The sequence below is a fragment of the Scomber scombrus genome, chromosome 18, assembly GCF_963691925.1.
Source record: "Scomber scombrus chromosome 18, fScoSco1.1, whole genome shotgun sequence".
In the NCBI taxonomy this organism is placed as follows: domain Eukaryota; kingdom Metazoa; phylum Chordata; class Actinopteri; order Scombriformes; family Scombridae; genus Scomber; species Scomber scombrus.
Window position 1 is genome coordinate 5,194,517 of NC_084987.1, and position 13,018 is coordinate 5,207,534.

Below are 13,018 nucleotides of genomic sequence, written 5' to 3' on the forward strand. Positions count from 1 at the left end.
TGGATACACATCTTTGGAAAACTGCTTCCACTTTATGAAACAATAGATTAGATTCAACTATGTCATTGTGCAATATGTGTACAAAGCCAATGAAATGGAGTCATCATGCACAAGTGCAAAAATACAGTATTATTAGTAATTATTTACAGATGAATGCAGGAAAGTAAGTGCTACAGCAAAAGTTATGCTATATCTTCAGAGTTAGTTCAGTAAATAAACACCATATCTCAAAAACTGGAAAGATGCTCATGCTCGTGATGTGAACACACCACAATATCCCAAACTGTATGAAGACACAACTAACATTAAAACACATTTATTTTGGCTACTTGGTGTCTAATGTATGAAGCAGATAAGGCACTTAGCATTATTCAAATACAATCTCATGTAAGCAATGGCCTCTCTTTATTTGGTAAAACATGCACTGGAGCACTGGACATGGTAGCAAATGGCAACTCTATTGTTATAAGTGGTATTTTTATTTTTCGCACAGTCATTCTAGATCAAATGTATAGATTTAATAGATTTAGTTTAATTTCCCATTAAAAAATTCCCATTAGTCAGAGTTGGTAAAAAAGAAAACTCAGTTGGTTTTACTGTACTACACAAAGCTCTTTTTCTTCCACTTTTTCATCCACTTCATCAGATGGAAACTCCATTTCTGTTTCTTTTTCTTTCTTGATCTCCATCTCCATCTCCGGCTCAAATGGCGTCTCCAGGATAGCTCGTTTTTTCTCTGTCAGCAGACCCTGACATAGTGAATCGTGGATCTTCTGCCATGAGTTCATCTCTGAGCTCCAAAGTGCAGCTCTGGCTCTGATGAACTTTGAGACATCAGTCTCGTTGCCTTTGGCCAGACTGACACTGTCTTTACAGATGAAGAAGATGTCCATGCCAACGAAAAGAGCATTGAGAGCGATGAGGCCGGCCCTGGCTGACTTGGTGAGAGCAAGGGGCCCTTTGACTGCTGCCTGACCAATATCTGGGACATCTGACGCCAACCTGGGCACGTTACGTAATGCTTTACCTTCCTCGGCCACCACCTTGCCAGCACTTACAAACAACTCTTCACTTTTCAACAACTTAGCAGCAGAGGCAGCATCAACAAATGAGTCTATGCTTTTCCCAAGAAGACAAACTTTACCACACACCTTGCCTACTCCCACAGCCACATCTATCGCACTTGTTTCCCTGTTGATGGCCTCCTCCAGACAATCCTGGAGAATCTGCACATCTTCCATGAAGCTCTGGAAGGCTTCACTGGCTTTCTTTTGATATGTGCGGTTGACTCCAATCTCTGTAGCTGTGGTGACAGCACTGTTGACTCCACTGGTAATTCCCAGCCCCACCCCAGTCATGGTCAGAGCGAGAGACACCCCAGCAGTTACAGGAATTAATGCCAAGCCAATGATGGATAGAATACCTCCAACTGCCCCCACTGAGCTTCCTGCTACACTAGAGATCTTTGCACCTTTATTCATCCTGTCAAGCTGAACAGCGCTCTCCTCCAGGTCATTTAGAAACATCTGCATCCTGGGCTGTCGTTCATCGAACTCACTCATGAAGTGATGACACGAATCCTCCTGAAACAAGAACACCATCCGAAAGTGCTGATCCTTCCTAAAGAAGAGAAAAGTAAAGAAAAAAAATTAGAAAAAGAATATATAAGAAGATGACACACCTTAAAAGTCATCATATTACTTAAAAAGTCACTATGACATTTTTGGAACATACAGGAGGATACAAGAAGCATTACTGATTCTAACAATTTTACGACCTGCTGTTGATGCCAGACAGAAAGTCAGAATCATCAAAGTCTGGAAGATTCCTCCTTTGGGAACCATGAATTTCACAGCAACAAATTCAACAACTGTCAAGTAAATTCACTAATAAAACTGTCTGGGCACCATGAATGTTTCACAGCAATTTATGTCTATCCATCCAATAGTTGTTGACAGTTTGAACCAAAGTGGTGGATCGACCATCTAACAGTTTAACATTACAGTTCATAGAGCTGTTGTTGCTAGCATAAATTTACATTACTGTAACTGCAGACACTGTTGACATAATATTTGGGGACAAAACAAGCAGCAACTACCTCAGCCGGAGGCAGATGTCAATGTGGAACAACATACACATTAAAGTGCAATGCCATCAACGGCTGCTAAATGCTGTCTCCAATTGACATCTATTAAAAAAGCGTCAACCTCTTGATTAAAATAGTAAATCAAGTGATCTGAATCGTTAAATTCAGGCCCTCGAATAAGTGTGCTGGTTGTCATTTTGGAAATTATTGCTCCGTTAATAAGATTTGAAGAGGTATAGTAGCCTAGCTTTGGTGTCTGCTATGCTGGCGTTGATTTACAGCTGTGATTGATAATTGGTTCACTTGCTGCTGTCCTGGGACTCACAGAATTGAACCAATGTCACAACATTTTGGTAAGTATAATGTTACTTGATTGTGAAACCTGCCCTTTTAGCTACTGTTACCTGGCTACAATTCAAACCAATCAGTGGTGTATGGGCCAAACACAGGAGTGTTGCTTACCTGATTTCTTCGAGCTGATTAATGTGGCAAAGCATCCTTCGTATGTCATCTTCAGACACATGTGCATCAAGGTCTACCACAGTATTCATAGCCATCTTCAGCGAAAACTGAGCAAAACAGCTGTGATTGAAAGAGTTACATTTACTTTCTACAATAGATTATTTCTTTTCCAAATTTGTTATTTTACAGACCAGAATGTGCTGTTGAAAACAAACTGTCAGTTTACCATTTCGCTAACTTGTCACAGATGTTCTGGGTGGTCCGGATGTATTTGTCCAACTGATATGCGAACACTTCCGCATTCTGAAGTTTGGGAAGGAAGAAAACGCTTGCATCTCTTTTGAACTCGAGGAGGAGTGGGCAGACCAGCCGAGCAGCAATGATGCCAACCTGAACAGTGTCAGGACTGATCCCTTGGGGCAGAGTTAACACCCGGTTCTCCTCACTAAACACATGCAGCGAAGTGACCGCCAGCCTCTCCACTGCATCCAGGAAGCAGTTGAGCTTCTCCAGTCCTCGCAGAGTGTCTTTCAACACAGCAGCAAGCTCCTGCTCCAGCTCTTCACGCCTGCTGTCTGCAGTCACTTGGGTCACCTTACTCTTCATATACTCCAGAAAAGCCTTGCCTTTGCTCTCTGACTGGGTAACATGGCCGATGCCCAGGTCGATTTGGTCAGCTCTGTCTTTAATGTCCATGAACATGTTCAACTCTGTCTCCCTTCCAAGCATCCATTTGGATATCTTCTCACAGAATTCTCTCACTGTGTGGATGCAGATGAGGGTATCTTCGGTGTACTGGCACAAGGCCTCCTGTAGTTCCTCTCTGTAACACAAATCAACATCCAGTGTGTGACTTCATAACACATTCAAACAATAAACTGGTCTGTTATTGTGGAGTAAACCAGTAAGTATAAATGGATATTTGTCTCACTAAATATTAGCCCTGTGATGGAGTGGCCACCTGTCCACGATTTGGAAAGTGAATGAAAGAATATGCTGTATATTTTGCATTACACACTTATCAATTGGAACTGGTTCTAATGACAAAGGTGTTCATAGTTGTTAACACCAGCTTCACTCAAATGCAGAGTGAAAAGCAGACCTCCACAGAGTGGAGAGAGAGACGCAATATTATAATAAAGGGATAAAGGTTATCTGTAATTACTAGACAGTCTCATGTTGTACTTGACTGTTCCCACGAAGCATGACATAACTATTTGTATAAGGAATTAAAAAGGAGAACCAGAGAAGTTTATGCCCTGACTCCTTTATTACTTCCTCACAGCTGGCCTATCTTGCCAGGAAGTAGGTGTGAATGTTGGCTTGTTTGTTTTGAAAAGCTACAGAAATGACCATGCCCACCCCCCATACTGTCCCTTATATCTCTAAATAGGCTTTCCACCATCCGACAAGCATGTTTGAAGGAGTGTAAAGGCCACCTTTAGGGTCAGGTCTCAGCTGAGCTTATATTACAGAATAATAAGAATAATTGATTCTATTCTAGACCACAATTTTTGTTAGCTGATAATAGTGCCCGAAGCAGGAAAAGGAAACTTAGCTACACATATAATTAGTCACACACAAATTGTACAAAATAAATGATTAAACTATAACCGCAAGGCCCACCTATATATATATATATATATATATATATATATTTATAACCGCAAGGCCCACCTATATATATATATATATATATATATATATATATATATATATATTTGTCTTTTTAGTTTGTTGTTGCACTTACGCAAAAAGACCAGCAGATGTCGCCAGAGAACACATAGTTTCACAGTAAGTCACCTTTTAAAGCAAGGGAATTAAAGGTTTGAGAAAATGTGAATTTTTCCCATTATTACACAGTATTTTAAACATTCTTTGAGTGTAATCACTTGCAATATAATATATTCAAAACTGTGTAATGATTTTACAATGGCAATTAATACAACAATGATTAATACAATACACTATCAAAAGGGTCAGGTAGCCTAAGTGAGTGTACATGGGTTTGAAAACAACTCATGTCTCATTTTGGATATATTTTTAAACATCTTTACACATTAGTTACATGAACTCAACTATAAAACAACATAACCAGCTAAACACTCCAGTTTTCGTATCTTTTTTTTTGTTTTTTGTTGTTTTGTTTACCAAATTGTACTACCAATTATGCAAAACGTCTTAAAAATTAACTGGTACACACCTGCAAATTAAAACTGACATGTAACATAAAGCATTACTACATATGTTTCTTGAGTTTTGGAGTTTAGTTCTTAAAGTATTGTCTAATCAGCACACATACTTTAACCTTTTGACACATAGTTGTTATGAAAGGCCTTTTACCTTGGTGTAGACATTTTTCCTCTCTCTGTTTCCTTGTGCTGTTTCCTTATTGGAGCCTCATCATCGTACTACCTGCGAGGATAAAAAAAAAAAAAAATCAAGATTGAAAATGTGATCGTTTACTGTGCTAGAGATCACAACGCATGTGTCAACTGAACCTGATGAAACAACTAAATCACCTTATTAGCAATCGTTCCAAGGCAAAACTTCCAAGTATTTTCATGTATTGGTTTCGTTTTCCTTTCTCCACATCATAAGTTGAAACACGCCCATTTCTGCATGTAAGTCATTCCCAACTCAGCCCCCAGCTGAATCTATTTAAGTGTGTGGTAGTGATAAGAGTTTTTAAAGGCAGCAGCACAGTATCACCTGACTGGCCTGACCTGTTTTAAACTCGACGCTGCCTTCAAGTGCTGTTGGAAAAGTAAAACTAACTTACTGATAGAACCTGATAATTGTTCTTTGTGGTGTGTTGTAGGCTTAAAGTGACCCTGATAAAGGCCAAGAGATGATCACACCTGTTCTCTATAGCAGTGGTTCCCAACATGGGGTGTGGAGACCCCCAGGGGTCATGGGGGGGGGGGGGGGGGGGGGGTAAAAGAGGAATAACTTATTTCCACTTTTATCACTTTCATGAGTAACACAATAACATGGTCATGGGTTTCATACACATTCTGTAATAAAACATCTAAAAACAAAAAACTTATCAGATGGGAACCTGTGGTCTGATTTGTGTCAGTTTAGGGGTCCTTGACGTGAAAAGGTTTGAGGAACACTGCTTTATAGTATAAGTTTTGTTGGAGTCTGGACCCCTTCATACTTCTTTCCTTTATTCATGCACAGTGGAAGTAGGTAAAGTTGTGCCAGAAATCTCTTCTCTGTGCTAATTTTTACTTTTAAAGGGGTCAAAAATAATTGGAAAATATCTTTTAGGTGTCCTTTGATGCTTAAAATAATAATAATAACAATGATGATAATAATAATAATAATAATAATAATAATAATAATAATAATAATTTGAATTGATAGTTTAAAAAACAAAAATCTAAAAGGTAGTAATACAATAAAATAAAAATAAAAATTGAAAACTATGCACAATGTTTATATTATAAACACTATAATAATAATAATAATCATCATAATTATAATTATAATAATAATAATATAGAGTAAAAATGTCAAGACAAGTTTTTTGCTGAATGGTTCAGTTCACATATCACAAGTTTAGAGTAACAGCACCACCCAGTGGTGGGAAAGCATCATTACATCGAAACTTGTCTTTTTCTTTTATGCAGAATAGAAAACTATGAGTCTATGATAATCATTCAAATAGATTCTGAAATATGTTTAGATGATGTAATAGATTAAACACTGCTGTGAAACCTGCTGGAAATAAGCTGGTAGACACTGATATCAGATGACCTACAGTAGCCTATATGAAAGCACTGTACAGTAGATGCGCTGTAAACAGTGGTGTGTACACAAGCTGCAAAATGTGGAGAGGATGTCAGTGTTGTTTCCATGGAGACAGGACATCCCGAACATCTGTATTTTTCCCAGCTGATCTCAGTTCACTCCTCACACAGCTACACATGCATGACATCTCTGACTTGGTGCAAACATTAAAACAGCTCTCAGATCCGACTCCAGAAACAAAGTAATTATGTACTAAAAAATATATAAAATGTAACGTTTGGATTCAAAACACAGCCCAGGAAATATCTTCTAAATATATTCTGTGTTTTCTCCAGTGTTGTAAACCTGTGAAAGACATTTTTTTAATGCTGGCAGTCTTACTGTAAGTAAGGCAGAGGCATAAAGATAACGGTCATTTAAGGTCAAGCCATGCCTGCATTACTTTATCTCATTTATTTTAAAAAGAGAGGAATAAACTTAAGAATAGTTAAAGAAAGAAAGGAAGCAAGGAGCAAAAAGAAAGAATGAAAGTAGGAAGGAAGCAGTGGTTGGCTCAGGTTGTCTGAGGGGTGAAAAAATATAAAGGGCACCTGATACATTGAAATGGGCCCCATCAGCAGAAATCAACAATGCATATTTGGTAATCTAAAAAAAAAAATGAGCATACGATTATTACAACTATAAGAAGAACACCTCTGTATTAAAGCTATAATATGTAACTGCTTCGCATTAAAATATCTAAAAACTACTAGACCTTGTCACATATTTTGTTCAGTCTTGTGCTTACATTGTCCAAAATGTTTCCAACAATTTAGAAACCCAGAGAAAACCGTAAAGTTTTGTCTGTTAGCAGGTTTACTCAAAAAGTTCTCCAGATTTCAGAACAGTGTACATTTCATAATATACACTTCATAAAACTTTTTAAAGTGCCTCAGCAGAGGTTTAACTCCTGGGCAACCTCTTATTGCTACTAATGCAAACGTACCTTTATCTCTCTCATATTATTGCTTGCTCAACTTTCTGTCTCTTCATGGAGGTCATCAAATGATAATCTCCTTCTCTACATGTGCAAGTTAATCAAAGCTAAAGGGTTATATTCCTATTCTGAGAAAAGGAATATACTCCTCTTAAGCTTTTACTAGATGTTGATTTCCAGTGTGTACCAAATATTTAGAACAAAGATAGTATGATGTATGTATGTTTCTGACGTTTAAAGGTTCATATTGACATTTGAAATAATATAGTTACCAAAGCAAACGAGATTGCGCAAGAAGTTATGCGAAAATCAAGCAAGGAGGAAAGAAAACAAAGGAAGCAATTATAAGGAAACAGAACTTTTCCTGTTTTCTAGTTCCCGTTAGAAGCATAAATAATGAAAAAGTGAAAGTAAAGTAATCGAAAGTAACACGATGAATAAGAGGGACTTTCAATTAGCGACATAGATTTTATCCTCAATTGGACAGCTGAAGTTCCCAATTAACTGGTATTTGTTCTGATATTTGTCCCCGAAAGAAGCGACAGGCCAAGCGCGCGCGCGCAAACACACAGGAACACAACAGCAGCAGCAGCAATTAACAGCCTCCCATATCTAGTGTCTGTAAAACATCTGTAAACATCTGTATCACTCACTGACTGACACTGACATCACACAGCCAGCTGATAACCACGTGACCACGTTGGACAGATGTGGTAATCTCGGTGTTTCCTAACCTGCGTTGTTTGGTCCACTTGTTTCAGACTCTGCTTCGTTTCCTCCCCCAGAAACCTTCATCAGAGCAGGTCTGGACAGACTCGGCCGAGGTCAAACACGACCGTACCGACCCATCGAGGAGGTGGTCTCAGTCCGATGGTACACATTCACTTTCGATGCTACACTCTAAATTTTGTTTTTAGAAACTCTTATTTGTCTTCTTTGTGTGCTATTGGCGGTATAAAAGGCTGCACAGCGCCAACTATTGTTTAGGAGTGTGACATTACAATTTTTCACAATTGCGTACATTGATTTCTAAATACTGACAGTGGTGGAAAGTAACTATAAGTACACTTACTCTGTAGGCTACTGTACAGTTTTGAGGTACTTGTACTTTACTTGAGTATTTCCATTAATGCTACTTTATACTTCCACGCTGTTATTTCAGAGTGACATATTGTACTTTCTACTCCACTACAATTATTTGACAGCTTTAGTTACTTTTCAGATGAAGATTTGACACAATGAATAATACAACAAGCTTTTTATGAAACCAGTGGTTTCCAACCTTTTTGTCTTTTGACTTCTCACAAAAAAGCAGTGTGTAGTCAGGCTCACATTTCAGATGTCTATGAGTTGTTAACAGCTCCACCAAATAGTGATTTTTCCCTCTAAACTTCTCACATGGTTTCATTTCAATAAATGTTCAAATGATCCAATATTTCAGTAAAAATCAAAGATTAGAGAAAAAGTCCAAAAAACTGAAAACACATTTGTGTATCAGAACTTAGTTTTTTCTTCTTTCCTCTCCCATTAATCATCTCACCACCCCTCACATTTATCTGCTGACCCTTTGGAGGGGCCCCACCCCTAGGTTGGGAACCACTGGACTAAAGTAGCTAACTGTATATAAAATAGTGTAAACTAGCTCCACCTCCAGCAGCTACAACAGTAACATGCTGCTCTAACACTGATGCTTCACTATTAATAATCTAATGATGTCATAATAATAATATATCAGTCAGAGGGACCAAACCACTACTTTTACTGTAATACTGCATACTACATCACTCATAATACTGCAGTACTTTTACTGTAATACTGCATACTACATCACTCATTATACTGCAGTACTTTTACTGTAATACTGCATACTACATCACTCATAATACTAAAGTACTTTTACTGTAATACTGCATACTACATCGCTCATAATACTGCAGTACTTTTACTGTAATACTGCATACTACATCGCTCATAATACTGCAGTACTTTTACTGTAATACTGCATACTACATCGCTCATAATACTGCAGTACTTTTACTGTAATACTGCATACTACATCACTCATAATACTGCAGTACTTTTACTGTAATACTGCATACTATATCACTCATAATACTGCAGTACTTTTACTGTAATACTTTAACTACATCGCTCATAATACTGCAGTACTTTTACTGTAATACTTTAACTACATCGCTCATAATACTGCAGTACTTTTACTGTAATACTTTAACTACATCGCTCATAATACTGCAGTACTTTTACTGTAATACTTTAACTACATCGCTCATAATACTGCAGTACTTTTACTGTAATACTGCATACTACATCGCTCATAATACTGCAGTACTTTTACTGTAATACTGCATACTACAACACTCATAATACTGCAGTACTTTTACTGTAATACTGCATACTACATCACTCATAATACTGCAGTACTTTTACTGTAATACTGCATACTACATCACTCATAATACCGCAGTACTTTTACTGTTATACTGCATACTACATCACTCATTATACCGCAGTACTTTTACTGTAATACTGCATACTACATCAAGCTCATAATACTGTAGTACTTTTACTGTTATACTGCATACTACATAACTCATAATACTTATGTTCTTTTACTTCAGTGGATTTCTTTTTATGCAGGACTTTTACTTGTAATTAGTATTTTTACATTGTTGTACTGTACTTTTATTGAAGTAAAGAACCTGAGTACTTCTTCCACCACTGATATTGAGTTCACTTTAAAAACTTTTCCACACAGTCAGCACAACAGAAGTCAATGTGGACTAAACTTTGGAGCAGTTTGGCCTCCATGGTTTAATTTATTATTATGTTGCATGTAAACCTTCAAATTTAAGAGATAACTAATAATGGTTATACGATGTGACTAATGTGAGAGCTGCAAAACAACACAGTGCTCAGCTGACTTTCCATCAATAACTAAAGGTTGAGAGAATACTAATGTCCTCTTTGGCATTGCAGCACAAACTGCAGCGTTACTGCGGAGACTTGAGGCCAGGTGAGCGTCTATCACTGAGGTGAGCTGGAGGGAGACGTGAACCAGGACTGAACCCAGGAGCCGTCATCCATATGGAGCAGCAGCAGCATGTATGGTGCTGGAGCTGAGCGAAGGACAGTGTGTGTGTGTGTGTGTGTGTGTGTGTGTGTGTGTGTGTGTGTGTGTGTGTGTGTGTGTGTGTGTGTGTGTGTGTGTGTCTGTGTGTGTGTGTGTGTGTGTGTGTGTGTGTGTGTGTGCGTGTGTGAGCGGAGGTTGGCAATGCAGGGACAGCCATGTCAAAACGCTCACTCAGCTGCATTCGGCTCAGCGCAGGCACCCGGGGATCAGGGTGGAAACGCTGCTGACGTGGCAGTGTCCTCACACGCAACACGGCAGCATAACATCGACAGAACACACACAGGACCACAGCAGAACACACACGGGAACACAGCAGAACACACACAGGAACACAGCAGAACACACACGGGAACACAGCAGAACACACACAAAGTAATGCAGCAGAACACACACAGGACCACAGCAGAACACACACAGGACCACAGCAGAACACACACAGGACCACAGCAGAACACACACAAAGTAATGCAGCAGAACACACACTGGACCACAGCAGAACACACAAAGTAATGCAGAAGAACACACACACAGGAACACAGCAGAACACACACAGGAACACAGCAGAACACACAAAGTAATGCAGCAGAACACACACAGGAACATAGCAGAACACACACAAAGTAATGCAGCAGAACACAGACAGGAACACAGATGTATATATATAATACTGATGTATTGCCTTAAGTGATGTCACAAGAGTCAGCGTTGGCAGGGGCTGATTACTGGCCTCTGATTGGCTAGTACTTGTTATCTATGTTGCTTCGGTTGGTTAGGTTAGGGTTAGGGTAAGAGAGTGATTGTACAGTGGAGGTGTCTATGTGCATTATGGACAATGTTGGCAAGATTTTGGCAAAAAAAAGAAAAATGTATGGATTAAAAAAGATGACATCTTTGGTTCTGCTGCATTGATTTTTGTTTTTAAAAAAGAGACCAAATATGAGTATTATTGTCCAAAAATACATATTTTAGGCTAATGAATTTTGTTTGTTTGTTTTGTATCAGTGTTACCCTCTAAAATCCAATATCAGTTGTTTCATAGGCTTTTTTTTTTTTACTCTGAATTCTATTAAGTTATATAAGAAATACATTTAAAGCGTGCAAATGTTCCAACTTAAAATCCTTTTAACTACTCCCTGTGCAATTTAGTTTGCCCTCCTGGTTCTTCCTTTCTGGAGGGAAGAATTGTTTTTAACCCTGGAGACCAGAGGACCCATGGGTGCTCCCTCACCCAGAGACTCCCACTAATCAGGTTCAATTACTGCGGATAGAAACAAACGTTCAAAGTGCGCCCACCTTTAAGAGAGCTTCTGTTTTTTCCCTCCCTCTCCCCTCTTTTTATTCCAGCGCACAGTTTACTGGAAGCATTCCCTGAGCCAATGCTCGAGGGGTGCTCTAACAAGGCCCCAATTAGGGCTGGATTTCCAGCTTGCCGAGTTAATGTCAGATTGGCATAAAGAGTCCACGTGAGACCAGTGTGGGTGCGGGCCTGGGACCTGATTTGTGCATCCTCCTCGCCTGTCAGGGATAATAGTTTAATGAAAGCGAAGGGTGTCCCAAATCCTGGCAGAGAGGAATAATCAGAGAGGTCTTTAGTGTGAGCTCAAGGTCTCTCTTCAGGGATAAAGCGTTGGTATCTGCAAGAGAGTTTGCTGCTCAGAGGGCTTATTTGCCTTATTTTTCGCTGGTTTCATGATGTAGTTGTTTAGGAGGCAACTTCATGAAAAATGGCAACATCAGACCCAGAAACCTCCCTCAAAAACACACTAGAGATCTTTGGATCCATTCCTGGCTGTTACTATCGAGAAAACTTAGCTGCTGTAGTCCACTTAGTCCCACAAAGCTTAGGACGAGACTTTTGGATGTTTAGAGTGAAATGTGTGAAGGAAGGAAAACAGGAAACCAACTAAATATATTAACTCAACTACTGTACTTAAGTACAATTTTGAGGTATTTCTACTTGAGTATTTCCATTTAGTGATGATTTAAACTTCTCCCCTGCTACATTAAATTGTGCTTTTTGAGATTTTCTGTCATTTTCATACTTTTATGATGTCGGATGTCTACGTTAAACATGGTTAAAGTTCCAATATTTGAGATGAATGTGTGTAAAAATGTGTGTTGAAAATGAAAAGCTTAGTTTGCAGTATCACCTCTACGTCATCATCGAACTGACATCAGATTTGTTGCTAACGTTGTTTACACTTGTTGTCCACTTGTCCACTGATCGAATTTGGGCTTGAACATGTATCTGATAAGTTTCCATTTCGAGTAAAGAACAAGAAAAAAAGAATTGAATTCCTGCAACTTCTGTGTATTTATGTAGCCTCCAGAAGCCAAGTTGCAGCTTCAGAGAGAGGACGGGAGTTTTAAAGAGACAGGAGCTAAAACGGTCTGTTTCAGACAGAGGCTGAACTGAGTGGCTGCAGAGCCAGTATACGATAAATAACTGTAAATAATGCAAAGATATTCCAGTATGGCCCCAAAACCTGCAAATGTGTATATGTCCCCATTAAATAATTAAAACACGATCATCCAACAAATGATTAGGCTTTGTTATACAATCCATTAAACTATCTAAAAAAAA

The 13,018-nt window shown here is 38.7% G+C and overlaps 1 protein-coding gene across 4 annotated transcripts; it reads right to left on the reverse strand.

The window, feature by feature from the left end:
• Window positions 1-10,471, reverse strand: apol (apolipoprotein L). Of its 4 annotated transcripts, none has more exons than XM_062438937.1 (6): window positions 10,288-10,471; window positions 8,018-8,183; window positions 4,892-4,963; window positions 2,775-3,371; window positions 2,549-2,668; window positions 1-1,620 (listed from the first exon to the last, which is right to left on the reverse strand). In XM_062438937.1, the coding sequence occupies exons 3-6, from the start codon at window positions 4,903-4,905 to the stop codon at window positions 594-596; spliced, it is 1,758 nt and encodes a 585-aa protein (XP_062294921.1). In that variant the 5' UTR covers window positions 4,906-4,963; window positions 8,018-8,183; window positions 10,288-10,471; the 3' UTR covers window positions 1-593. The 4 variants fall into 4 exon arrangements, with proteins under 4 accessions (XP_062294921.1, XP_062294922.1, XP_062294924.1 ...); XM_062438938.1 differs by having other exon boundaries at window positions 7,937-8,183; XM_062438940.1 differs by lacking the exon at window positions 10,288-10,471 and having other exon boundaries at window positions 8,018-8,209.
• Window positions 10,472-13,018: the final 2,547 nt, after the last annotated feature.

Coding starts and splice junctions, on each gene's coding strand:
- apol (XM_062438937.1), bottom strand. Junction 2,669..2,774: donor TGTGACAAGTTAGCGAAATG/GTAAACTGACAG, acceptor TTTCAATCACAG/CTGTTTTGCTCAGTTTTCGC. Junction 1,621..2,548: donor AATCAGCTCGAAGAAATCAG/GTAAGCAACACT, acceptor TCTCTTCTTTAG/GAAGGATCAGCACTTTCGGA.